The 25913-nt window shown below is 38.4% G+C and overlaps 1 protein-coding gene across 11 annotated transcripts in view; it reads left to right on the top strand.

Annotated features, from left to right (window-relative positions):
• The first annotated feature begins 8144 nt into the window (after positions 1–8144).
• The window catches only part of ERC1 (ELKS/RAB6-interacting/CAST family member 1), a 273196-nt gene continuing 255427 nt past the window's right edge, over positions 8145–25913 (top strand). For all 11 annotated transcript variants that reach the window (XM_018080448.2, XM_018080447.2, XM_018080446.2 and 8 more), the window contains exon 1: positions 8145–8964. In XM_018080448.2, coding sequence (XP_017935937.1) covers positions 8296–8964 — 669 coding nt within the window. In that variant the 5' untranslated portion in view covers positions 8145–8295. The remainder of the gene's footprint in view (positions 8965–25913) is intronic.

Raw genomic sequence — 25913 nt, 5'->3', positions numbered from 1 at the left:
TAAGCCAAGAGTTTAACTCTGTGGCATGCAGTGGACTGCTGTATGGCACAGGTAGAGCAGGAGATCCTAGGAAATCCAGTGCTGACTTAGCAAAAGTGGTGTTTTCTAGTATATGATTTATATCAATATTGTTAATGCAACTTTGTTGTCAGGGCGAGATTATGATGGAATTTCTGTAGCTGGAGTGTGCTTTGTCTTGCTCAGTGATGTTACCCATGGTGACTTTAGGCTGTCTGTCTGCATGGATTCACTAGTGCTTCTAGGTCCTTCTGGGCTTCTGAAATATCTTTATTGCTTTTAGCATTTTGTTTCAGCTGTTAGAAAGGGGGTTGTTGGGTTTGTGCCACCTGTAGGGAAGAGAGAAACAGCCATGGTTACAAACACGTAGTATTTACTGACTTCATACTCTGAAATTCAGGCTATAAACTAACCATACGGTGACAGAAAATTAACATCCACAGGTCTTCAATATTTTAGGTAGTTAGAAGAGTGAGAATTATTTTAATCAGTTTATCACTAGGAAGTGATATGTGTGGGTTCTGGCTCCTGTTGCTTTTTGTGATTTGGACCTTGTTTCAAAAGAGGAAGGGCACGTGGTAATTTTTTTTCTCACATCTGCTTTAAATTTAGAGACTTATAATTATGTCCCAGTCACTGCACAATACAAATGGTGATGCACCTACCCAGCCTACCCACATGTCAGTGTTAAGAAGGTAGGGCAGGGAGGGACAATGTGGGTCCAGTCTCTGGTAAACCCAGGCAAGAAGCAGTTTGAGAATGGTCATATCTGCACCATGTGCTAATCCTTCTGTAACAGATTCAATCAGGGAGAGAATATGTGCTGAGGCAGTGTCCAAGACTTCTGCCACACCTGGGAAGCCTTTCAGTGTGATGTCCAGGTAGTGTTAATCAGTATGTGCTCCAGTCTCTGGAGGAAGACAGAGAAGCTTCTGTTTGTGCACAGCAGCCAGAACAGAAAGAACTTGCTTGTGCCACCCAAATTTAGTGACTGGGTTGACTCAGTACGCTGGGTGCAGAACCACTGAAGTCTGACAAGGGAGATGAAGAAAGGCCTTTAGAAATATCAGTAGTGCCTCATGTTCTGCCTCAAGCTGAGACTGACTTCCAGAGCTTGAAGAAAAAATCCTTATATGCAAGTGGCATATCAGAAAGAGTATATAAATATGAGTAAATAAAGGTTTAGCTGAAATAGATTTATTTGCTATAATAACAGTAAGTCTTTTGTTTTTGTGGTCTTGTATTTGGGGAAAGAAGATATAAGGGAATGAAGCTCTGGTGGTGGAAGTGTACCCTTTATGCTGATATCAACACTTATGGAAGTTATAAGAAACAAAACTTGATGTCAGTTAAATCTGCTTTTGCAAAGAAACTGTTGTACAGTCGAATATGTTCTGTGTTCCTTGTTGAGGAAGTAGATCTCATGAAAGGAATTGTATACTTGTGGGAGACAAATTAACTAGGAAGCTGATGAGTATTTCTGGCTCTTGTTTAGAGACTCACAGGTAGTGTTTTCTGGATGGGCTATCTTGTAGGAATAGGAAGCAGAGTGGTATCTAAAAAGGATGGGTCATCAAGATGGTTCCATGTTCTGTGGTGATTTAAAGTGTATGGGTACCATTTATGCTAACCTTTCAAATGAAAAAACTGTAACAGGAATGTCACTTTATGTTTAGAAACAAAACACTCTCTTGACAAATGACTGCTGGTTTTTTTCCTCAAAATGTTAGGGTCGGGGTTGATGACCTGCCTTTTACAAAACATGGTTTTTTTAATATGTCAAAGTCATCTCAAGATTATTGGGGATTTTTGAGATGCTGTTCTGGGAAGACTTCTCTGTTGTGTACGTGGGGGAGAATATATCAATTCCCATCTTCTTATGTTTGGTGAGACAGAACAAAGGCACTGCTACATTCAGTGAACCTGGCAGATGTGCAAGTAGGTGAACTCAATTTAAAAAAACAAACCAACCACCACCACTATCCTGCAGCTTTTAAAAAGGATTGGATATAAACAGATGGCAGCGCTTGGGCTTCTGTTTATGTGCTATTTAGGAATGAGAATCAATCCTAATATGAACAGTTACTTTTTTGGCTTCTTTCTGTCTTAATTTCATTCATCCCTTTTGCTTTCTTGCTTTCTTACAGCCACGAGGATATTTTGATAAAGATAAACAACCCTGAATTCCATGGGTTCAATGCCTTGTGTCCAGCACTGGTTGGCTTGCAAGCAGTTTCCAGAGTAAACTTTCTTCTGTCTTTTTTGTGTGTAATAGTCGTTAAATTATCATGAAAATTAGTGAGCTTTCTTACCTTCCAAAACTAGTCAAAACTGAAATCTGTAATAAAGCCCTAAGTCAAAGGCTTCAGACTTTATATAAAAAGTAACATAGCAGCCATAGCTTTGGTAACTGTGGTGGTGTGCACTAGGAAGTAACAGGAATTCAGTGTTTCTCTTGATTAAGACACCTCTAAGTTGTGAATCATGTCAGTTCTCTCATTATACCCACTGTCTGGGTTCCAGGGTAAAGATATCTGGCAGGGTTTTATTGGAATACAAGCTTTTCCTTTTTTTGGAATTCTACCTTTTCTACCCCCTTCTCCTCCCGGTGCTACTCCGTAGTCCACGTCCTGCTGAGTAATCCAGTCATCCTTATTTGTGATTAGCTCTCCGGGTGTGAATTATGTAAATGGCAACAATTGCTACCTCTGTTAATGAAGCCTAATGTGTCTGCTGCAGACCTTTATCAGATTAAGACGCCTCTTGTGAAGGCTGACTTTGCTTCTATTATAAAACCGACATTCAGAGCTTTCCTTGTGCAGACAGGAGTCGGTGGGACAAGAAGTTCTGTCTTCTGGAAGCTGGATAGATGGCTTCCAGTATGCTGCTGGGAGGCACTAGAGTTGTGCTTGCCTGCCTGGTGTGTGATCCCACTGCCCCATTCCCGACTATCAGGCAGTGATACTGTTAAGGAGTTGTCTCCATAGATGTTGCTGTCTGTCAGCTGGTATCAGTCCCGAACAGAAACTGCAGGAAAGAAATTCAGAGGAAATGTTACTTGCTGAAGGCTGCAGAAGTTATTCCAAATTTCTTTTTTGTTTTGACAAATGTAAGCAGGGTTTTTCCTGTATTTCTGCAGTATGTTGTTGTGTATTTGTTTGCTTGCTTCCGTAGAAGTAGTTACTGTGGTATTAGTATTTGTCCTGGAATAGAGGGAGATATGAAAGGCATTATATATTTATATGACAGAGAGATCCTCCAGAGGTTAACAAAACTCTCTGTTAATGAATCTTCTGTTTTCTGTCAGCTGTAGCCAGGAATGTCTGCTTTCTGAGCCATTGGTTCACATAAAATACTACATATAGGGGCTGAGTGTGACAGCATTGGTAAACACATCTCATTTTATTGGATTCTTCATAGTGAAGTTGATGTTGATGTGATCCCTGCAGAATTTCTTACATTTCTACTATGCCTGAATACAACCTTTTTATTGAAAACCATCAGATCTTTGACAAGACCCATGTTCCTATTCCTGCTCTCTCTTATGTCCTAATTGCCTTACAAGTAAATCTGCGTGAAGTTGTGCAGGTGGCTTTTTACTATTCTTTCCGTGTGCCAGGGCCTGATGCAGCTTTTGGGCTGCTTTGAATCACTGTTTTCAGTGTGGATGGGTCTGGATATTGGTGTACTTATTGGGTTGGTAGCTGCTCTGCTGTTTTGAAGGAAGCTTAATTCTCCATTGCTTTTCACTGGCTGACCAGGTTATTGTAATGAAATAAATTGCACTGCAGTACATTTAAATGTCTCCTGCCAGATTTTAAACTTTTTCCACAGTTCATGGTGTCTGTCTCTGAGTGTTTTTTGGACAGTCACCTATGATCTGAGAAGACATTTTTGTTAGCTGGCATTCAGGCAGAATGTACTGTTAATTTATCTTAACATTTTCATGCAGAAAATGTGTTCATAACTGTCCTTTTTCAAACCTTTTTCTACAGTACTGTGTAATTTTTGCCTGTTTTTCTGATAGTCCTTCTTTCCACCTTTTCCATAATCACTAGATAGCATTTTCCACTAATACTAAAGCAGGTCAGTCGTATATCTTTGTACTTGCAAAGCTGCTATGCCACTTTCTAGATATCTATATGAAGTTTTTGCTTGGGCTGACTTGAATTTTTTTTAATTTGGCTTGCAGATAGGATACTCTTTGGAATTTTTTGTTCTCTTATTGAACAGAGAACATGAGAGTTGTGTTTCATAAATTTAAAGGTATGCAAGCTACCTTTGAGGGAAAATGGTTTAGCACTGGCTTCAGCTGTTTTGGTTTTTTAAACACTTGCAGTTTATAGTCTCTTTCTTTGTAATCTTGGGTAAAGGTTCCTATACTGGCAGAAAAGACCAAAGTTTTTTGAAACCTGCAGGAGAGCTTGCAAGGGGAAGGTGGTTTGCACGTTCATGTCCCAGTTGGACAGTGTTCCTTGTGGTTACCACCATCTTGTAAGGTTAAGGGATGATTTATTTGTGACTAAAATTAGAGTCAGAGTAGAAGAGGAAAATAGTAACAGTGCTGCATGTTGGCCTCATGAAAGATAAGAGATCATACTTCTGAGATTCCTGGTAAAATGCTACTGTGGGTCAGAATATTGAAAAACTCTCAACTTTTCTGGTTATGTTGTTATCTGAAAGAAGTCTTCCATATACTTTTGCTTGGATTCCAAGCGGAAAAATAGAGTTCTTTCTTCTTCCTGATTAATTGGTGCTGTGAATAAGAATAGACTTTTTTGTTGCTTCCTTCACTTTGCTGTTTCCAGGATGAAAGATGTTTTTCCTAGCTTAATTGTCTTAATATTTGCTTCTACAACAAATTGATATGACTGGGGATAAATGCTACTAGAAAAAAAACAGGGGGGAAAAAAAGAGTTAAGATTTATTTTGTAACTTTTTTTTTTTTTTGCTTGAACCACAGCAAATCTCTGTGTCAGTGAAAAGACTGAAACTGGCTGCATGTGTGGAAGGGTGTATTTAGTTAACACTTGGGATATTCACAGCTTTGAAGCCTAACAATGGCGTAATCAAAGTTGTTATTCAAGAAAAATACTGGAGGGTTACATTTGCCTCTTTCCAGAGACTACTTCTCTTCTCAATCTATTGCTTTGGTTTGAAAAGTGGATGCAGTGTAAGGCAGGGCAGTGAGAGTAGAGTTGTTCTCCCTGAGTTTCATCGGTGCCAGCTCTGGGAATCCTTCCCATAACCCTGATCAACAGCTATTTCTAGCAGTTGGCTTTCATAGCTTGAATTATTTGATGTTTGTGGAGAAGCAGACAGGATGGTGCCTACCTGTGAAACAAAGCTTAGAGCTGAATCAGCACAGTGTTTCCACTTAGGGTGGATGAGAGCTCACCTGCCTGCCCAGTATAATTGGAGATGCTTCCTGCTCAGCACCTGCTGTGGTACCAGCTCCTTGCAGCTGCCTGGGAAGCTGCTTTTCTGTCGAGGGTATCAGCCAATTTCAGTGTTTGAAAAGTATTAATAGTTCAACAAAACATTTGCTAAAGCAAAGAGAAAGCAATTCCGTGAGATTTCCTATTTTGAGGGTGATGAACTCACTAGAAATAATCTAAAAACTTTTGTGCTCCTCTTGTGTGCTGTTAAGGGCTTTACCAGGTGATACTTCTGTGTGCAACAGTGATGTACTTCCAGCAGCTTTTACACTTAGTGGTTTTGGGGGAAACTGAAACTCATGTAGTAAAACACGTCTGATCTCTTGATTCAAGTTAAACTCATTTAAAGCTGTTAAGTGAATGAGTGTTTGCACTGACTTACTGTGGTGAGTTTTTAGCAAATGAATTAAGTGTTGTGATTTGGATTAATTTTCAAGAGAATCCTCATGAATGCAAGCTCTCAGTTGAATGTACTTTATGGAGCGTCTAAGAAATCATATCTGACTTGTTTTGAGAGCTCAAGTGGTGTCACAGCAGCATTTTTAGCATTTTGATATCTCAAACAGTGAGACTAGTCTGAAATAGCCTTTCTGTTTGGAAGAAGTGTTTTTCTTCCAGATCTGGGGCACAGTGTCTTGCTTATTGAAGCAACTTCAGTGGAACAGTGTAGACTTTGTTACATAGTTTATATTTCTGTACTGTTTTGCATAACGATATAGAGTTGAAATAGAAGAAATGTAACTAGTGTTAAAAAAATAAATCTGTAGGTGTTACTTTGGTAGGTAATTTCAATTATTAATGCTGCTGGTTGTCTTTCCTTGGCCTGTTTTCCTTTATGTATGTGTTTTAAAATATTCTGTAGCAATATTGTTGCTAGCTTTTCTTGTTTAAAAAAAAGGGAGCGAGCACTTGAATGTCTTGAACTGCTCGCAAAACAGTATCAGCTTCCATAAGCTTTGTAAAACTGCTCATGCCATTGTATCTTCTATGAAATTGTGTGAAAATGAAAAAATGTTGGCTTATTCTGATCTAGTTTTCCATTTAAAATTTCAACTAAACATTTTAAAACTATTTCTTGCTGTATCTTTTCCTTTACTAACTTTTTGCTCTGAAAGGAAAAATGCTGTATCTTTTCTTCATTGGGCTTTTACTTTTTTCCCTTCCAGTATTTTCTGCAATATTGGTTTTTTTTCTTCCCCTCCACCCACTTGCACTATTTCTATATTTTGTAAGTGTATTCCTCTTTTAAACCTAGTCTTTAATCTGCTTGCCCAATTATTATCTCACTAACATGCTATAGGATTTGAAAAAATTGATTCTGAATATCTAGCTTCTGAACAGAGGGGGCAGTTAGATAAAAGCTGGTGTGAAAGGAAAGATGTTGGGATATATAAGGTGCTACTGCTCTTTAGACATTGCCCAATATTCTTTCATCTGTGGTGATCAGGAATGTTTCAATGTTCTAGCTTTTATTTCAGTTGAGCCCAACATTTACAAGAAATAGTTTACACTGGAAAAAAGTAGGAGGAGGGGGAAGAGAACTGTATAGTGGGAGTGGTTCTTTGGTGCAGTAGTTTAGTCACAGGAATGGATTTCTTCCCTGTCTCTTGCTTTTCCGCTGGATCTTGACTACTAATCACAGTCCCAGCCCTGTGCCCCTGTACTAAAGAGTTCCCTGCCAGCACTTGTACAGCAGCATCATATTGCACTGCAAAAATAAGGAGTTTTATTGCATGTGCTGCCAGAGTTCTTGTTTAATGAAAAAGTAGAGGGGAGAAGGAACAGCAGCATGATGATGTCATACTGTCCTGTGTTTCAAGTCCCTGCTGTTGGAATATTATTTCATGGGATTAATCTGAGCTGGTTAATGAAAAGCATGTTTCAATTGAAATCTTTTCTTAAGCTGAACGAAGATTTGAGTTATTTTAGTTTGAGAAAAAACAAAAGACCAGAACTTGTTTTCAGTGGAGGTTTGATTTTCTTGTTCCTCTTAACCTTGTTGGTTCCATTGCTGTGTGATTGCTGTTCTTTTGGAGTTGCATCTCTACTTGCTTAAGCTCTGTGGTCAGTAGTGATTTCATGATTACTCTGAGTTTTGGTTCTGACTTCTGTGTTTGAAGAAAGGCTGACAGCAACTCGAATGTGACCTGGTAGTCAAGATCATGATCAGAGTCATTTCAGTCCATCCTGTCTTCCCATTTGCAGGATTATTTTCACAGCTCAAGGGTTTAGAAATTGTGTCCTATGGAAGCTAGCAGCGCTTGAAGGAAAAATATACTACTCAGTGGGCTTTAAATTTTTATTTTCTCTTACTCAGAAAGGTAATAGGTAAAGAATTAGGGCTGATGAGAAACAGAGGAAAAGATTAGATGGCTTCTGTAGAGTTAGATCATGACCAACAAAATTTTGGCTTGAAAATTGATGGATTCTCTTTCCCTTACTTCTTTACTGTGATAATATAACAACAGAAAAACAAAAATAGAAGTTACTTTTTGAGTTTAAATATTAGGGTTTAAATAAACGATTGCTTTTCTGTGAGTGGAAATTGAAAAGATATTGTAGAAGTACAAAGGTAGTAGAATACACTTTATTCCAATGCAGGACAAAACATTTGATGATAAGCTAGGTATTTAGTTTGTTGCTCTTACTGATACAGTTTTTAATATGTTATTCTTATTGATACAGATATGGTCCTGAACATCATGAGCATGTGACTTTGAAGATGGACAACTGGATCTGTCATAAGTTGTGATTGGCCTTAAGTTGACTTATAACCACTGAAGAACTCTCTCATTCCTGATTTTTGCCTGTCTGATTGCCTCACACCACCAGCTTAATCATGTATGGAAGTGCTCGGTCCGTGGGGAAGGTCGAGCCCAGCACCCAGAGCCCAGGGCGTTCACCGAGGCTGCCACGGTCACCACGCCTGGGCCATCGTCGAACCAACAGCACAGGAGGCAGCTCTGGGAGTAGTACTGGGGGTGGCAGTGGGAAAACCCTTTCCATGGAAAATATTCAGTCCTTAAACGCTGCCTATGCCACGTCCGGCCCTATGTATCTAAGTGACCACGAGAACGTGGGTGCAGACACTCCGAAAAGCACCATGACTCTGGGCCGCTCTGGGGGGCGGCTGCCTTACGGTGTTAGGATGACTGCGATGGGGAGCAGCCCTAACATCGCCACGAGTGGAGTTGCCAGCGATACCATCGCGTTTGGGGAGCACCACCTCCCCCCGGTGAGCATGGCATCCACTGTGCCTCACTCGCTGCGCCAGGCCAGGGATAACACCATCATGGATCTGCAGACACAGCTCAAAGAAGTGCTGAGGGAAAACGATCTGCTTCGCAAGGACGTGGAGGTGAAGGAAAGCAAGCTGAGTTCTTCCATGAATAGCATCAAGACCTTCTGGAGCCCTGAGCTAAAAAAGGAGAGAGCTCTGAGGAAAGATGAAGCGTCGAAAATCACCATTTGGAAGGAACAGTATAGAGTTTTGCAAGAAGAAAACCAGGTTTGTCATCTAATGTCACGGTTGTGTTAGCGTGGTAGCGTGATTAAATGAGTTTAATAAACTTGCATGTCACATTTAAGCAGCTAAATGAGATCGGTGCTTTTCTTGGGTAATTGATGTGGGTAAGACGTGTTTTCAACTTGCAAGCCTCTTTTTTAAATGTTTCTTGTCAGACTCGTAAGCCACCTCTTGAGTGCCTGTCTCTCCTTGGGTGTCATGTGGGTTTTTTTCCTGGGACTGGTGCTAACCACGTGGTTTCCTTGGGAAATTATGTTACCCTGTTCATAATTAATATTTTCGTACCGTTTACCTCTTGAAGAGGTAATGCATCTCAGAGGTAATTACCTCTGAGATGCAGAATGTACTAACTGCTGACCCCAAATACAACTGAACTGTTGCTGAATTTTGATGGATTGCCCTTAAAACAAAGTTCAGGTTACACTGGTCTTACTTTAGACGGAAAACTCCAGACCTGCAGTTTTCACACACAGATATAAATTGTGTTCTTGGCTACATTTAAATAACACTGTTTTCTACATGCTCATCTGCTTTTTTATTATAAGCTGTGTGTATCTTGTTGTGCAACTCTCACAGAACACCCTATGAGTTTTTTTGTAGTGGTCTGGCTAGTTACAGAATAGGCAGAAGAACAGAGAGTCTGGGGCGTCTGGGTCTTTTGTCTTGTCCATCTTAAAAGCATCTCCAACTTAGAATAAAACTGAGAGGCTGATTAAAGTTGAGGTCTCTTTGTAGTCTGTTCCACTTATTAAAAGCTTTTTTCAAGTTTTCTCACCTAGACCTTCTTGCTATCTTAATCCTGAAGTAACTACTTGTCTTTGAGTTAGCGTCCTCCTCTTCAGTTGTTTCTGGCCAAATGCTAGTTAGGCATCTCTCTGGACTCTCAGGTCATAAAACTCACCACTCTCAATGAAAAATGGGCCTGGCACCCAGCTTCAAAAGTTCCCTGAAATGTAAGTCAACTTCCACCATGGCAAAATTACTTTTCCTACTGAGCTTTTTAAATATCCAGGAATGTTTAATGAAATAGTTTCCATAATTCAAGCGTGATCATGTTCTTGTAGCTCTTAAGGTATAGTTGCTATTTTAGGGAACACTTTTTGTAAGGTTTGCTTTAGAAGGTAGAAGGGAGAGGGGAAACTGTTGGAGGAGAAGGATAGTGCTGGTAGTACTCCACATGTTGTACTCTACTTTCGGGTGACCTGTCTTAAATAGTTAATTCCTTTTGGTTAATGGTACTCTGCTACACTGAATATGTCTGCAATTTTCTTTTCAATTCTTAAAGAACTTAGTTGAAGAAAGGAAGTTGCTTTTCCCAAGGTAGTCAGAAATAATTTAATGAACCTGTCATGTGGTTTTACAGCTGTATTCTTACTAAAGTATCACGATGTGGGGTTTGTTAAGGTGTGTGACGTTTCGTATCCATTTTCATATGTCTTCTTGGAGTGCAGAAAACCTGCAGTTAAATAATTTCTATTGTAAAAGTTGGACTTCTTTAGAAGGAGTAATACAGTGAAAATTTTAGTTAGAGTGGTACAGTACCAGGATCATAATACATGGAATGCCATTCACTCAACTTTCTGGTGCTCTTTGTTGCAGGTAAGTCTTTTAATTCTCAAATTCTTTTCGGTTTTAGTCCTGTTTTCATATTGAAGAGAATGTCTTGGAATATAGTAACTTTTTTTTTTTTCTGAAGTCAGTTTTGACATTTGAAGATGCTTTCAATATCTTACAAGAAAAATCCAATGAGTATATGGTTTAGAAGGGATTAAGCAATTACTAAATATGAATAGATTAGAGAACAGTGATTACTCTTAGATTTTTTTTTCTTGTCTTTCCTTTATCCCCTAATTAAACATTTACAGATATTTCTAGGCTGCTGTTCTCAAGGCAATCACTGTAATTACTACCACACTGGTAGAATTGTATAACTTTGGTCCAAAAATAAGAAGGGTGCAATTTAAAAGTAAAAGGGTATTATTGCAATGAACTGTAAAAACTAAGAATGCTAATTAATAGATTATAGTTAGCTAACAGTGTGACCTAATTAAACTCTGAATTCACTGTGTCTTCTATAGCCTTTTGGAGTTGGTCACTTCAGTCCTTTATATGGAAGATCAGTTTAATAGGATTTTCTTTAATTGAACAGACTTCTCTGTTTATACTCTGAACAAGAGATTTTCCTGATCTCTTGGGGGACCAGAAAAATCTCATCATTACCCCTCAAGCCTCCCCCTAAAATGAGTTCTAGTATAATTGCAGGAACTGGAGTTTTAGACTTCAATACAAGTATTGCACGTGCACTACTTGTGCTTTAAATAAAGTTTATTTCAGGCCAATTGCATTGTTAAAAATTGACTCAGCGTGTGGAGCCAAGCTGCTGGCTGACTCATGCCATTATCTGATAGTCATCTCAATCTCTTTCCTGTGGTCATGGCTCTTTATTCCTCTACATACGCTTGATTGTCACTGATTGTATTTTGTTTGTGTTTTTTTTTTTTATTGTGCTTCTTGTCACCTCAACTTGAATGATTGAATCGACCCTTTGTTTTGGAAGTTGTTACACCTGAAAAGCCTTCTGTGAATAAATGCAATGGTGTCTTTGGGTTCTTTTTCCTGTTTCTTGGGAACATGTGCAAATAAGTCACGATTATTGATGTATTGCTTACTGGTTTCCAGGAAATTTTCTGGATTTGATAAAGCTGAGAGAGTGAACAGGGAGATGAAAGAGCATGCTACCTGTCCTGAGACAGTCACATCCTTTTGTTTGGTTGTCCTCTTAGGGCAGTAGGTAGCAGGGACCTCTTGGATATAACAGTGAGAACGTCATGCACGTGGTTCTCTGTAGCTCTCACCTGGGTGGAGAGTGCTTTAATCTTGCTCAGCTGTGGTCTGTTCCCCAGCTGTGGTGCATCATCAGCTACTCTGAGCAAATAGTTCAGCTGGGCAGTGTGGCATATGGTGAGCTTTATTTTTGTCCTTTGTTACCGATTTTGAAGAGACAAAGTCCTTTCTTTTCATAAATGGGGAGTGTTATTGTCCTCTCGTTTTGAAGAGCTCAAAACAAAACATGAAAAGTATTCCTCTAGTTAACAGAGATTTTTGAAAAAACACAATAGTTTTCAGTACAATGTGGATTAGTTAACCAATCATACTTTGCAAGAAGCCAAAAGAAGAGTGCAAATGGTTTCTCAGTTATGCAAACCCGTGCATATTCAAGGAGAAACTGATGAACCCAGTAAACAGGAGCTTGGTTTTGGCTTGGTGTCACTCCTCAGCGTGCTTTAGTAACTGTGTTTTTCTGAGTTGAAGAATATTTTTTTTTTGTGTGTGTGTGTGGTTTAAAGTTACCCTGGAAACCTCTTCATCAGAAACCAGAAGAGGAAAGGAAAGAGAGTGAGTATGTTTTGCACTGTGATAGAAAGAGTTTGAACTGAATTGTGGCGGATGATGTGAAACTCTAGAACAAAGGAATTCCTCTCAGTTCAAACTTGCTGATAACAAGGTGTTTGTCTCTTAAAATAGGTAGTACAATGCAAGTTTGATGTCTAACACCCTGCATTGAAATTTCCCACATTTGACTGATCTGCATTTAAGATCTGATTTATATTTCAGCTGAAATAGTGTGGTACTGCTGAAAACATCTTTTTGCTTTGATGCATTTCTGTGGTCTTTTTGTGGTCAGAGACCTTGGATGTCTGAGTTGAGAGAGTTTAACCAAGAAAATACTCCTGAAGGGAATTTCACCTTGCTTTTGGGGTAAGCACTTGAAGACGATTCTACTTTATTGTGATGGAGAAGTGGGAGGGATGTACTCCAGCATTTCATCAGTGCTCTTCTCCAGAGTCAGAACTACTCTCCATTTCTTAGTAGCATGCAACGAGCATCTCAGTTTTTAAAATGTACTTGTCCATGTGTTAGTCTCTAAAATGTTGGGTGCTGCTGTTCTGAGACTGGCTGAGCTTCTAAGGAGTACATTCTTCCTCTGAAAATCAGATCAGTTCTCACTTCTCCATTGATTTAATTTTTTTTTTCAATTATATATTAAAAAAAGTTTTGGTACGTCTTAGTACTGTGTCATTCTAATACTAGTACCATTCCTGAGTTAGTTATTAGTTTATAGAAAGCTAAACTTTCTTCCATTTTGGATGTTTAATTGTGTAGTATGTGGTTTCTTAGGCATGGCTTAAAGGCATTATCTGTAGCCCACAGCATTACACTTAAATAATTCTTTCACTGGCAGATGTCTGTCAGCTTTCTAGAATGCTACCAGCTTTAAGGTTCCTTCTGTCTTTCCCTAGTTGCAGCATGAAATGATAACTGAATTCTCTCTTAGAATAACTCAAAACTACTTCCTCAAGAGTGCTTGATATCTGAGGCATTTATGAAGTTGCAGCACTTTGCAGCAACTTCAAAAATTGTCATCTAATCACCCGAGAAAGGGGCCTTCTGTGTCCCATCTTTTTTTTTCAATTCTATAAGGAAATAAAATTAAGACTTTTTATGCTTATCTGTGTTCCCTAATGCTCCTTTTCTCCCATGTTTCCTGTTGAGGTAGAATCTAACGCCTTGGGTTGCTTTGAGCTGTAGCATGGGCTGAACAGCTGGTCTCTACTTGATCCATTAAACATATAAGGGGAATACTACTAACTCAAAAGCAGCTTGTAATAAAACGGGTGACATCAGTGGTATGGCTGAACTTAGCATTTAACTGAGCTTTTTTTGCTGTTAAGCTGGGGGAGAGTTTACTTGAAATTCTGCAGAACTTACAGCAGACTCTTTCTGCTATAATTCTTTCTTCACTATGTGTTGGAACTGTTCAGACATTATACTCCTAGCTAGGTTTGCAGTGTGTTATTCTGCCATTTAGTGTGTATATTCATGAAAAGTCATTTGTGTAACTGTATTTCTCCAGAAGCCATTGTTCCTTTCAGCCTTATTGTAATTCTGGTATTTGAGTTACTATTTTTTCCCCCCCTAAGGGTTCTTACTTTCTAAAGTGTGGACTAGGTGGCTATGAACTGTATAAGGCTTTGTTTTAGTTACTTAGTGAACAGTTATCAATGATGGATGATGGCAATAGCACAGAGGTGCTCCTACATTATAGTTCATTTTAAGTGGTCTTGTCCTGATGTTATAGTTTTCTAATGCCAAATCCAGTATTCTCTTGTGTCTTCCTTACCTTATTGATTTGAGTAGAAAGGAGAGGAGCACTTTACATGGAACTGCCATTCCATGGAAAAAAGATTGAAGTAATACTAATAATACTCATGACAATCTTCATGTGTACCTCCAAGACCAAAAATTGAGATAGAGCTTTTTTAAACTCCTTTCAATTCAATGATATTAGGAAGCCTCACAGACTTGAGGATGATACAGCAGAGTGGGCTGCCATGACTGAGCTGTTAGTTGGAAAGAATAGGGTTTTTTCAGCAAAGTAGGTGTCTAAGATCCTGTTAATAGTCCATATAATGCTCAAGACATTAATAAAACAAGGAAACTTATTTTAGGATAAATACTTGTATATATATGTATATTCTGAGATAAGAGCTGGAGACCAAAAGAGTTTAGAGGAGACATTTCTGTACTCTGAAAGTGATGACTGTATTGGATATGTCATCAAGAGTACTCATTCCAGCTCTCTGAATTAGTATTTGAAGCAAGAAACATTGTGAAATGACACTGTAGGCTCAGCCGGCAGGGAGGGAATAAGGGAATAAACTTGGTAGTGCTCTAGATGTTTCAGTTTGCAACTCCTTTGAGTTAATTTTCTAGATGCACTTGTGTTTAGTAGACACAATCAAATACAAGTGTTTTCAGTCGTAACAATTTGAGCTCCTCAACAGAAATCAGATTACAATGGCTTGTAAGCAGGTAAGCAGAGCCAGTTGAGATTACATGATTTTTTCCCTTGCATGGATAATGCTTTGTAGTTTTTCCATATAATTTTTGCCATAATCCATTGAACACAGGGAAAAATGGCTGCATCAGCTAAATGTAGTGGATCATAATTATATCTCTGGGTTTTTTTGTCTGAAGATAACAACCACTAGACCTGGAAAAGAAAGTCTTTTTAGCAAAACTTAAGTTTCATAACCCAGAAGGTTCTACATAAGTGTGTTTCTACATAGTATTTTCAGATTTATATTGGATCCTCTTGGAAAGGTCAGAGTCACCATCTGTAGTGGAAAAAATACAAGGACAAAATGTATTTAGTTTCCTTCTGTGATGATACTGGTTGTTCTGTGTAAGTGATCTACTTAGTGTTTGCAGTAGTAGTACCTTGGACTGTGAAGCAGAAATGGGTGTTTGATTACATGAGCAGCCTTGAGAAGCAGGTAGCAATGATGTGAAGCACCATTGTAACTTAGAGATCATAGTAAACCACCCAAAACCCCCTTGATTTAGGGGTAATTTTGCTTCCAAGGAATATTAAATTGTCTACCTTTATTTATCCCAAGACAACTTTGACTTTTTCTTTGTATTTATAGTCTTGGATTAAACATTAAAAACTTCTGTACTGTTTGGGAGAAATTGGGGCATACCAATGTACATCATGTTTTGCAGTTGCAGAGTCAGTGTTTATATTTAAACCATGAAGAAAAGAAAGGAGGGATCTGTTGTCAATATCTAGATCAGGATTTAAAGAGATTTCATGGTAATTTGAATTTTTGTCATTTGACCTCCATTAAGAAGGTCTTCTTATGGATTCACTGTAGGAAGAGACTGGATTCTTTAAAAAAACAACCCGTGACCTCCCAAGCAATACGTGAGCCCCCCCTTTCAAAAAACCAACCAACAGAAAAAAACCCTGAACCTCAAAAACCAAACCAAACCCAAAAATCCCAAACCAACCAAACAAAAAACAAACCCCAACCCCCCAAAAGCATAAAACAGTTTTCTACTGCATGTGTACTCACTGAAACGAGCATGATCAAGTGCCAAAATACTGGCATAGAACACCATTCAGAGTGCTTCTAGTGATCATTGCTTTAGAAATTGGAGGAGTTAAACTCATATATAACAGTTACAGGAATAAATACCACGTGACTGACTTCTTCAGTTTAATTTTAGCAACTTGGTTTGTAAACTGGAATGCTAAGTAATGTACAATCATCAGTAAACCTTAGATCTTGATGCCTGTTGCATTTGAGCTGTTTTCTGATCTACATACAAGCTTTTATTTTTTTTTTTAATTTATGTACTGCTGCTTATTCCTATTGTTTAAATTATTAAAGTGCGTGTGCAGTGGGCTGCTTTTGCTCTTCCCTGAGTGTTGGAGCTTCTGGTCCAGGAACCCCTTGAAACAGAGATAAATACAGTCCTTGCTGCACTATGCTGCATGCAGTTCCTGTACAGATTGCTTTTAAAATCTAGTGATGGTTATCACTTTTTTGGAAAATAAATAGTATAAGCCGACAAGGGTGGACAGTTGTTTGAAGGCAGTTAGGTTCTTCCAGAATTTGATTCCACAACGTCAGAAGGAATTTAAATGCATTATGTAGTTTCCTAATCACCTTGGGCAGTTCATGGCAAGATGGAAAATAAGATCAGGTCAAAGGGGTGTGAGGACTTTTTGAATTTCGTGTGTAACACAATGAAAATACGCTACTTATTGAGGGAGGGAGGAAAGGGTGGAGATCATCTGTCCAATAAAAAGGTATTTTTTGATGCTCTGCAAATATAGCAGAGAGGTGGAGACTAAACTTTACTTTTTTAAAGGGTGCTTTGTTTAATGCCTGTTCCTGTATGATATCTGCATTGCAATCAGGTTCTGTGGCATTGTTATGCATTTCTGTTTCTACAGTGGTACACTCTTCTGCTTCTTCCCCTCTCCTCCCCCTTCACATCCCCTGCTTCAGTGGGCTGGAGAGAGGAACAGGGAGACAGGCTAGCTTTGGAAAAACAAGCAAGTAATAAATGGTAGTCCAAAATTAACTAAGCCTCGCTGGTATCTGTATCAAAGCTAAGTATGGTTGCATTTTTTCCTGGACGATATGTACTACATCATCATGTTCTCATGAGCAGCACTATCGAGGAGCAGGCACTTCACTAAATGCTCTTTCACTGCCTAAAATGTTTCACAGATGCAGGCCTTCCGTGAGAAAGTATGCTTGACATTAAATTTATGGATTTTTTGATCCTTCTTGTCAGATGATAAGGTACCAGCTACCTTGGGTTGTTAACTTTTGTGAACAGATGGTCTTCTAATTATATGTTGATGTGGATTCCAAAGAATACAGGGCCATGAATTTCTTCTAATGCTTCTTGTCACTTTTTTCTGAGGTTAAAACAAGTCAGCACATGAACCACCACCATTTGGAGATGAAAATCTTATTTCTTCAGGTACTTTGTACAGGATCTGGTTCTTCCATAGTAGTTGATTGTTCCTGGCATTAAAAAAACCCACACATATACATATTAATATAAATAAAATATCTTAATAGATAATATCATAATATATTTGTAGCTTCTGGCATTAATTTATATATATATGTTTATATATATATATAAACATATATATACACACACACAGACACACATAAATCCTACCCTTTTTTAATGCAGTGTGATGAGACTTACATACCTTTTTCCCTTACAGAAATCATGACATTGATGTCTGAGTAATGCTCTGGATTTTAGTGGAATCATGTCTTAGATGAAAAATACTTTTTTTTTTTGACTGAGGGGGAGGGAAAAGCTTTCTGAACACTTGTTTGTGTTGTAGCATGTTGTCTTTGAGCAATCTTGCACCTGCAGGTCCTCGTCTCAGGCTTAACCAGTTGTTAGACTTGTTCTTTTGGACCAGGGAGAAGTCCTGACACTGAAGACAGTGGTGTGTCCTACAGCAGACCTCCTGTCTTGCTGTGAGAAAACGAAGATTTTTAAAACTTTTTGTTTTATGTTGTTTTACTATTTGGCATAATTTATTAGACTTTATGCATTATAAGCAGATGTCAGTTCTTGGATGAACAGACACAAACCATGAAGCAACAAAAGTAACTTGAGATAACTAGAGCTTTTCTCATTAGAGAGGCGAGATACCCACCCAGCCTATTGCAGCATCTGATCTCACAGCTAGAAGCCTCCACCAGGCTTGTTGTTACATCTGTGTCTCTTTTGAGAGATGGAAACATTTAACACTAAACAATTTGATTTACTAAAGGATTCGTGGCATCATACCAAAGCTCTTAAAATGTTACCAATGTAAAAAGCGACACAGCTCAGAAACGCCAACCTGCTTGGAAAGTACGGCTTTGCTGTAGAGGATGCTAATCCTCCATAGTCAATTAATGCCTTGGATCTGATCTAAAGAAGCAGTTGGTTGATGACAAAGACACTGTCCTTAAGAGTGGTCATACTTCTGTGTTTGGCATCAACTAAAAATGTACACAGGAAGTTCCTGGAAAGTGGTTTTGGCTTCTGTGGCAAGAGGTTTTCGGGGTTTCTTTGCTGGGGGAGGGAAGTACATCTATGGAGAGGATAACAAAAGCTTTAGTCTGAGGATTAGTGTTAATTGGTGAAACAATGAATCCCAGAATAATCCTAGAAAAAGGAAACAGGCAGAAAGAACAAGCAGAGTAAAGACTTTTAATTAGGTTGTTAGGAAATACTCTGCTCTGTAGTGGAGACTTAGGAAGTAGCTGCCTTATTTCCCTCGACTGGATAAATGTGGAGGATCAGATTGCTCAGTGGTTCATTATTCATGTCGGTTCAGTTTAGGAGTACAAATGACAGTGTTGTGTTTACTAGGTGCAGCAGAGTTAAATACCAATATTCCAGTGTTTTTCAAATTATACTGCTCAATAACTCTGATGAGGAAGGAGAAGAACTTTGGGAAAGGGCAGAGGTAAAAATCTAGATAATTCTTTGATCTGACCAAGTATGGTGTATTTCTGTGGTTTACATTAGCATAGCAAATTTATAAACTTTTCCAAAATCTTCCTTTTGTGTGTGCATATGTTAATTTTAACAGATGTAGTTACTCCTGAAGATTAATAATTTGTCCTAAGTAATTGTACAAAAGGCCTACAACCATAGGTGTGCTTTTCTTTTTTGAGGGTAGAGGAATTTACCAGCCTTCATTAGCATGTGTATCAGTTGAGTAAAGTCAAATTATTCTGTCTATGGAAACTTTGATTTGGAAGATGATATTTAAGCCTTCCTCCCTCAGCCATTGTCTGATGGGTCAGGTTTGGCCATATGGTGGTGAGGCTGTTAATGTGTAACCATTTTAATAGATCTGTGAGCCTAGTTACTCAAAGGAGGGACCTTTCTAAGAAAGGTATACTTTCATATGAGAAAGTAAATAGTGTGCTATGTATGTGCAGTCAACAGCATCTTTTATGAGTGAATAAAAATAAACAGTGTTTTTTGATCCTCTTTCAGAGGGCGTTTGGACCTTCTAATTGCTTTGCTATGGCTGGAAGGCTCGGAAAAAAAGAATGGAATTATCTGCAGTAATTTATTTGTGGGGAGGGAAACCAAAAAAAATCACCTTGCAATAAAATGAATTAATCCAGACTTCTCTTAACACTGAATTAATTTTGGTATGAACTAGAAGCTGGTTTTGATAGAAAGTTTTAAGAAGTATACTTTGGCCATGATTTGTGAGAAGCTCTGTGCACTTTCCTGGCCAAAGAGTTGAATTAAGTGTGGGTACTGCTGTGTGTGCTCAGGTTATGATTTGTAATACTTTCTGCACTTGTGTAACATGCCAGTGAGATCCTTGTACTACTGCCACTACTAATTAATCCTTTTTAAGCCATTTTAGTTGGAAATAGTATACCTTCAAATTGCTTTTACAAAACCCATCTTACCTTTTCTGAGATTTTTTTGTTTTAAGGTAATAAATATGTTTACAACGTGACTTTAAAATTGGGCTTTGCACTTAACATATAACAACTGAACAAGTTTGGTCCTACTGCTGTTACATTCTCTGTCCCCAGTCCTCCTAGAAGAGAGATTCAAATTCAAACTCTTGTGATTTAAAGAAGGTTCCAGGTTACTGTTTCTATCCAGGAAAAGCTTCTACTTTATTTTGCTAAAGCTGGGCATGCATTCAAGACTTGCCTTCTAAAACTCCATGCTGTGTTTTCTCAGTGTAAAATCCATGTAGTGTGTACTTATTCAGAAGTTATTCCTCTTCTTCTTTCCATTTGGCTGAATCAGCTCAAATCCCTATGCCTTTAAGAGGCCTAAGGTCTGTCTCTTTTTTGACTGTGTGAGAATTGTCCTTCATTCATATTTAGTGTTACTTTTTTGTTAAGTAACTTTTTCTAGTGTTTCATGTCAGACTTCTTTAATCTGCAAGTCTGGGAATTTGTAGAAGAAATCATTAATTCACTTTCTTTTATGCTTAATACGGTTGTTAATGTTTCTTTGTGAGCTGCTGAATGCTAGACAGTCTTTGAAGGTTAATCTGGAAAAAGTAGATCTGTACTTCACAGGTTGAGCTTGTTAGCAGGTTATTTGGTATAAAAAGACCTGATTATTAAAGATAGTAGGTGATATTGGGACCCCTTCATGTATGCTTCATATAACTTTGCTGTTTAACTCTTGACTAGATTTATTCTTCTCTATTGAATATATATTGGATATATACTAAGTGCTGTGAGCTCTTCAGACATGTTTCTCTAAGAGCTCTATAGTATGCTTGGGTTAGTTTTGAAGCAAGGTATCTTTATTTTTCCCATCTTTTCTTGAAGGGCATTGAGCTTCAATTGTCCTGCATAGTTGACTTCTATTTCTCTGTCATTAAACAACTCTATCAGTTAATTTGGTTAGTCATCTGTGAGTGAAGGTACTAATTTTAGAAGTATACCAATAACAAGAGTGGTCAATATGCCATATAGGCTTATATATAAGTGAAACTATGAGATGAGATTTGGCTGTTGAGCACTTTCATTTTCTGAAATTCCAAAATGTTCAATAGAACTTCATGAATAGCAGACTTCACTACAAAAATGCAGAAGTAGTAATTTTTCATTGAAATGGATAACTTTAACTCAGTATTTCTATATTGTCACTGCTTTTTCATTTTAAGAGGGAATATGCTGTATTTTTCTTAATTGTTTTTTTAATTCTCTTTGGATGGATATTTCTGTCCTTAATCTTCCATTCAGTTAGGCTTCTTTTGTTGATCTTTTAAGCTATGAAAATCAGTGGTTTCTACTTTTTTATTCATATTTATATATTGCAAACAGAAATGGTAATTGACTTGCAAGACTTGTTACCCCGTGAATAATTTCATATAAATCTTCACATTTTTAACACTGTGGGAAGCCTGGTAAAAAACTCGCCTTTAATTTATGAAAGTCACTTTCTTGACTGAATTGTGCAGATTTGCACATAGTAGAATAACTAGCAAGGTATTTTGTAATTAAAAAGGCAGGACATGACTACTTAAATTTGATGGTTTATGATCACTGTTAATTCTAAAGAAACTGGTCGAGGTTCTGCCAGGTATAAGTGATAGTTTGCATCCCTTGTGCACTACATCATAAACCTGAATTACAAGTAACGAGTGACACTGTCTTAGTAATTCCAAGTTACAAAACTGCTATTACTGCCATAAACAGATTTAGTTTCCAGTTGAAAATATCTTCCCTCTTAACTTGTTTTAGCATGTTCTGAATTAACATCTCAATTATTTTCAGAGCTTTTGTCTATCATGTCAGTTTTTTTGTCATTAAAAGGTGCTATTAACCAGTACACTTAATAGCACCTTTAGGTGCTATTAAATCAAGATGACAGGAGCTTGTGTAAAACATGAAGTATAAGGCACTAGAGAAGTATTGTTACTAGAAGTAAATTATTGTCCCCTCATTCACAATACTTAAGTTGGTAGCTAAAATGAATGTTTTTTTTTTCATTACCAAACTATTTTATCTCTTCATTTGTCTTCTTTTGGGCTGGTTTCCTCTTCCTTAAGCACAACTCCTGTCTTTTCTCCCTTCAACATTGGGCTGGCTGTTGGGAGATGTGTAACATAATTGGTTTTATGTCACTTTTGATGTTGGAATAATTTAAATTGCACAAGTTCAGTTTTGGGCAACAGGTTATGCCCTAAGGCACACACACATTATGTATCCAAGCTGCTTGTTTACATGGCTAACATGGAAACAAGAAGGGCTCTGTTTTTCATGGAGTTTTTATAATACCTCATGTTCAAAGCACAGTTTATATTGACTTCACAGTTACAAATGGTTTGTGTGTATTCTGAATGGCCAACAGGCATTCTTCAACAACAGAAGAATGTGCACATCATAAACTGCAGGGAATCAAACCCATTTGACCATCAACACCTGGCAGAAATACTCTGGAAAAACATAGCTGTTGTCTTAATTATATTTTCACACTAATCTCAGTTTTCTGCTCATTCTTGATGCATCTTTCATTTCAGAAATAAAATTCCAGATCCCTGGGGCAGTATCAGTAATTGCTATCCCCACAGAGTTTTATTTCCCCTCTAGTATGCATCAGTCACTGCACCCAAATGAGTCACAGTTGGTATTGTAAAAATGTGAGCACATATTCAGCTTGTGGTGAATAAAGCAGAATCAATTCAGTACGAGTCAACCCAAATATTAGGAAGTCCTGAACTTTGCACATATTTTTAATGTAGCTCTTGGATGGAATTTGTTTTAAAAATACTGTATTTCCACTATCATTAATCCCAGATAATTTGTCATTGTCCCCTTTTGCTGGTACTAGTTTTAGAGGGTTGAGTGAATTCTTTGGGTGAACTGGGGGTCAGGGAACTGTTCTCGTTAAAGAGTGACATAGCAAAAGGCTAATTTTCTCATGACTTTGTTCCTTAAGCGGCAGGGCTGTGGGAAATAAGATGAAAATATATAACTTTAGAAATGTAGATATATTTTTTATTACTGTAGAAGTTTTGTAATGAACCCTAGAATGAAATCAATCTTGCATATGCTGACACTTGTGAATAATTTATTTTCTGCTTAAAATATCTACTTCAGAACAGAGTTTGGTTAGAAGTAGTAAATAAGGACTGAATTTTCCTTTCAATTTTATTAACTCACTAAAAGTATGCTTCAGTTTCTGAAGATTAACCTTCTCAGGCAAGTATTAAGGACAGTAATAAAGAAGGGAATCTTTTTTTCAACTCCTGCTTGCGAAACTCAAGAACTTTTAATGTGAAATATAGACTTGTGTTGATCCCCTGACAGATTACTCAACTTTTTTCATCCCTTCCTACGTGGCTTCCTACAGTCTCCCACAGAATGCAAATAGAGAGAGAACACATCTGAACAAATGTTGCATCTTTGTGGGATATGCCAATCTGCTCAGGTAGCAGGGAAGGGCTCCCAGGCCTCTGCAATCAGTCACAGTTCAAGAACTGCAGCCGTGAATTGAATGAGGGTTGAGTCAGGGATTACTTGAAAGGAGCTGATCCCTTGCAAGACCAGGGTGAATCTGAGAGGAAGGAGATTGCTGTCTGATGCCACTCAAAGGCTTTTGTCTATCATCTTAAAAAGACTAAAGAAATTGGGGAGGGCTCTCAATAAATTGGAAGGACAAATGTGTTCCACAGTCTTCAAAACAGGCCAAAGGACGATCGATGGAATTAGAGGTCTGGTGCTTCTTGCACCCTGGAGATATTGGAAAATGAGTCCTTCTGGAACACACTCCTGTGTGTGTCAATGACGATGTGACGATCAGGCACAGTCAGCATGAATTGGTCAAGGATAAATCATGTCTGATTTCCTTGCCTTTTGTGATGAAATGTCTGGATTTGTGGATGAGGAAGGAGCTGTGGCAGTTCTTTACCTTGCCTTTAGTAAGGCTTTCATCACTGTTTCCCACAGCGTTCTTGTCACTCTAGTTAGAATACCATGGTCCAAGTGGCTGGGCAACCAGGTGGGTAAAAAGCTGTTTGTATGATCAGGCTCAGAGTGTAAGTGATTGATGGGTTGATCACTACTCAATTGCCTGTAACAAGTTGAGTCCTGTTTGACATCTTTATCAATGACCTGGATAGAGATGACATGTCCCCATTCATTCAGATGGCACATGACACCAACCTCAGGGGACCCTCTGAAGGGCAGAGCTGCCGTGCAGGGGGACCTGGTCTGCAGGAATGAGCAGGCAGGAGACTTCAGATTCAACAAGAAAAAATGGGAATAAAGAGCCTGTAGGAAAGATACACTGGGGGCTGGGGGACCTGGTGAGCAGCAAGTTGAACATGAGCCAGGAGTGCACATTCTGGGAGTGGAGAAATTTATTGTGTGGTGATTATCTCCTTCAGCTTCACACTTGTTAAACCACGTGTAGAATACTCTGTCCAGCTTTTGTCTGCCCAATATAGGAAAAGACATCAATAAGCAGCCAAGTTTCTTGGAGGAGTTCCAAGGTGATTGGTGGGCTGAAGCACAGGCCCTGTGAGAAGAGGCTGATGGAATGGGCCTTGTTTAGTTTGGTGAAGAGAAGGCTTTGGGAGGATGCAATAGCAGCCTTCCCATACTGTGAGAGTAGTTATTGAGAAGAGGAACCAGGCTCTGCATGCTGCATGGTGTGAGGATGAGAAGTAATGGGTATAAATAAAAGATTTTTCAAGGTCTGACAGGATAAAGTCCTGGGCAAGTTGGTTTGATCTTGTAGATGACCATGCCTTGAGTAGAGGTTAAACTTAGATGACCTCTTGCTGTCCTTTTTAACCTGAATTATTGTATTATGATTCTGTTTTCAGACACTGATTGGCATAATGTCTTTATTAAGTGTGCTTAGGTTTCTAGTCTAAATCATAACCTAAGTTGTCCAGTTGACTAAGCCTTGGTAGTAACCCAAGATCTTTTGTTTTTCCATAGTGACTGGGCTTCCTGTGGATGTTTAGCTGCATAAATTATAGTAGTACTGAGTGGACTTTCAGACACTGCACCCCAAAACTATATTGAATGAATTGGCAGTGCTGAAATTGGAAGCTGTCTGCCTTTGTTTGCGGTATTACTGATGTGTTCTTGCTGGATGTACCAGTGCTGAGAGAGCATCAGCTGCCCAGGCTGTGCACTCTCTTGCATGTCAGTGACTAGACTGTTCTCTCCTGGCTTGACAGTCGATGGCATCAAAACTCACCTTGTCTGTTAAAACTGGAATCAAAGTGTCAGGTATGGCAGTAGCTGTTGTGCTGTTGCTGGCACTGTGTTCGTTTTCTTCGTGAAGCTTGCAGGCTTTCCAGTGAGCAGTCGGAGTCCAAATGCATTACATCCACACTGACTTCCAGGCTTATGACTTCAAGGCTTATGTTTGACAGCATTCCCGACAAATCCAGTGTTATTTAGAAAATTGTAACCACTGTTTTTCCAAATCCTGTGTTCAGGGCATGTGTCTTTTTGATTTGTTTTGTCTCCCATCTTTTCTTTAGCTTAGATTCTACTGCAGGTTTATTCTTAAGTGTTCATTAGTTTCTTTACTAGATGTATTTTTCTTAAATTCTTTGGAAGTTTAATGTAAACACCTGTGTACAAAGTTTTTGTGTTTCAGAGCACTGAGCTAATGGTCATGACTATCATTTATTTTTAAATACGTCTCTGAGGGAGGAAGTTATTATGTTACAGATGGTAATGGTGCATTTAAAATATTAATCAACATGTAGGCATAACTGTACGAGAGTTCTGTGGTGAGCCTTATGTTGTCACTTGATCTTTTTTTAACTTCAAGAAAAGTATTCAGTCTTTGACAGTTCTGTAGCTGCTCTGCCTTTGGCTCACTGTTCAGTTGCAATTCAGGTCAGACCATATTTGTGTTAGTTTTTTCAATAGTCTTGACGTCTAAGTTTCCTCAGGGTTTTCTCTAGTCTTAGAGTTTAATTTTTCAGAGCATACTGAGCCATTTTATTTTGACCTACACTTTGTAGTTCTTCATGCACTGTCTGTTTAACCAGTTTATAAAATATATACCTGTGATAA

This window comes from Manacus vitellinus, unplaced genomic scaffold (assembly GCF_001715985.3).
Source record: "Manacus vitellinus isolate BGI_N305 unplaced genomic scaffold, ASM171598v3 scaffold_5_pilon, whole genome shotgun sequence".
NCBI classification, from domain to species: Eukaryota; Metazoa; Chordata; class Aves; order Passeriformes; family Pipridae; genus Manacus; species Manacus vitellinus.
Note: the sequence above shows the minus strand (reverse complement) of the source record. Positions and strands in the feature narration are given on the sequence as shown.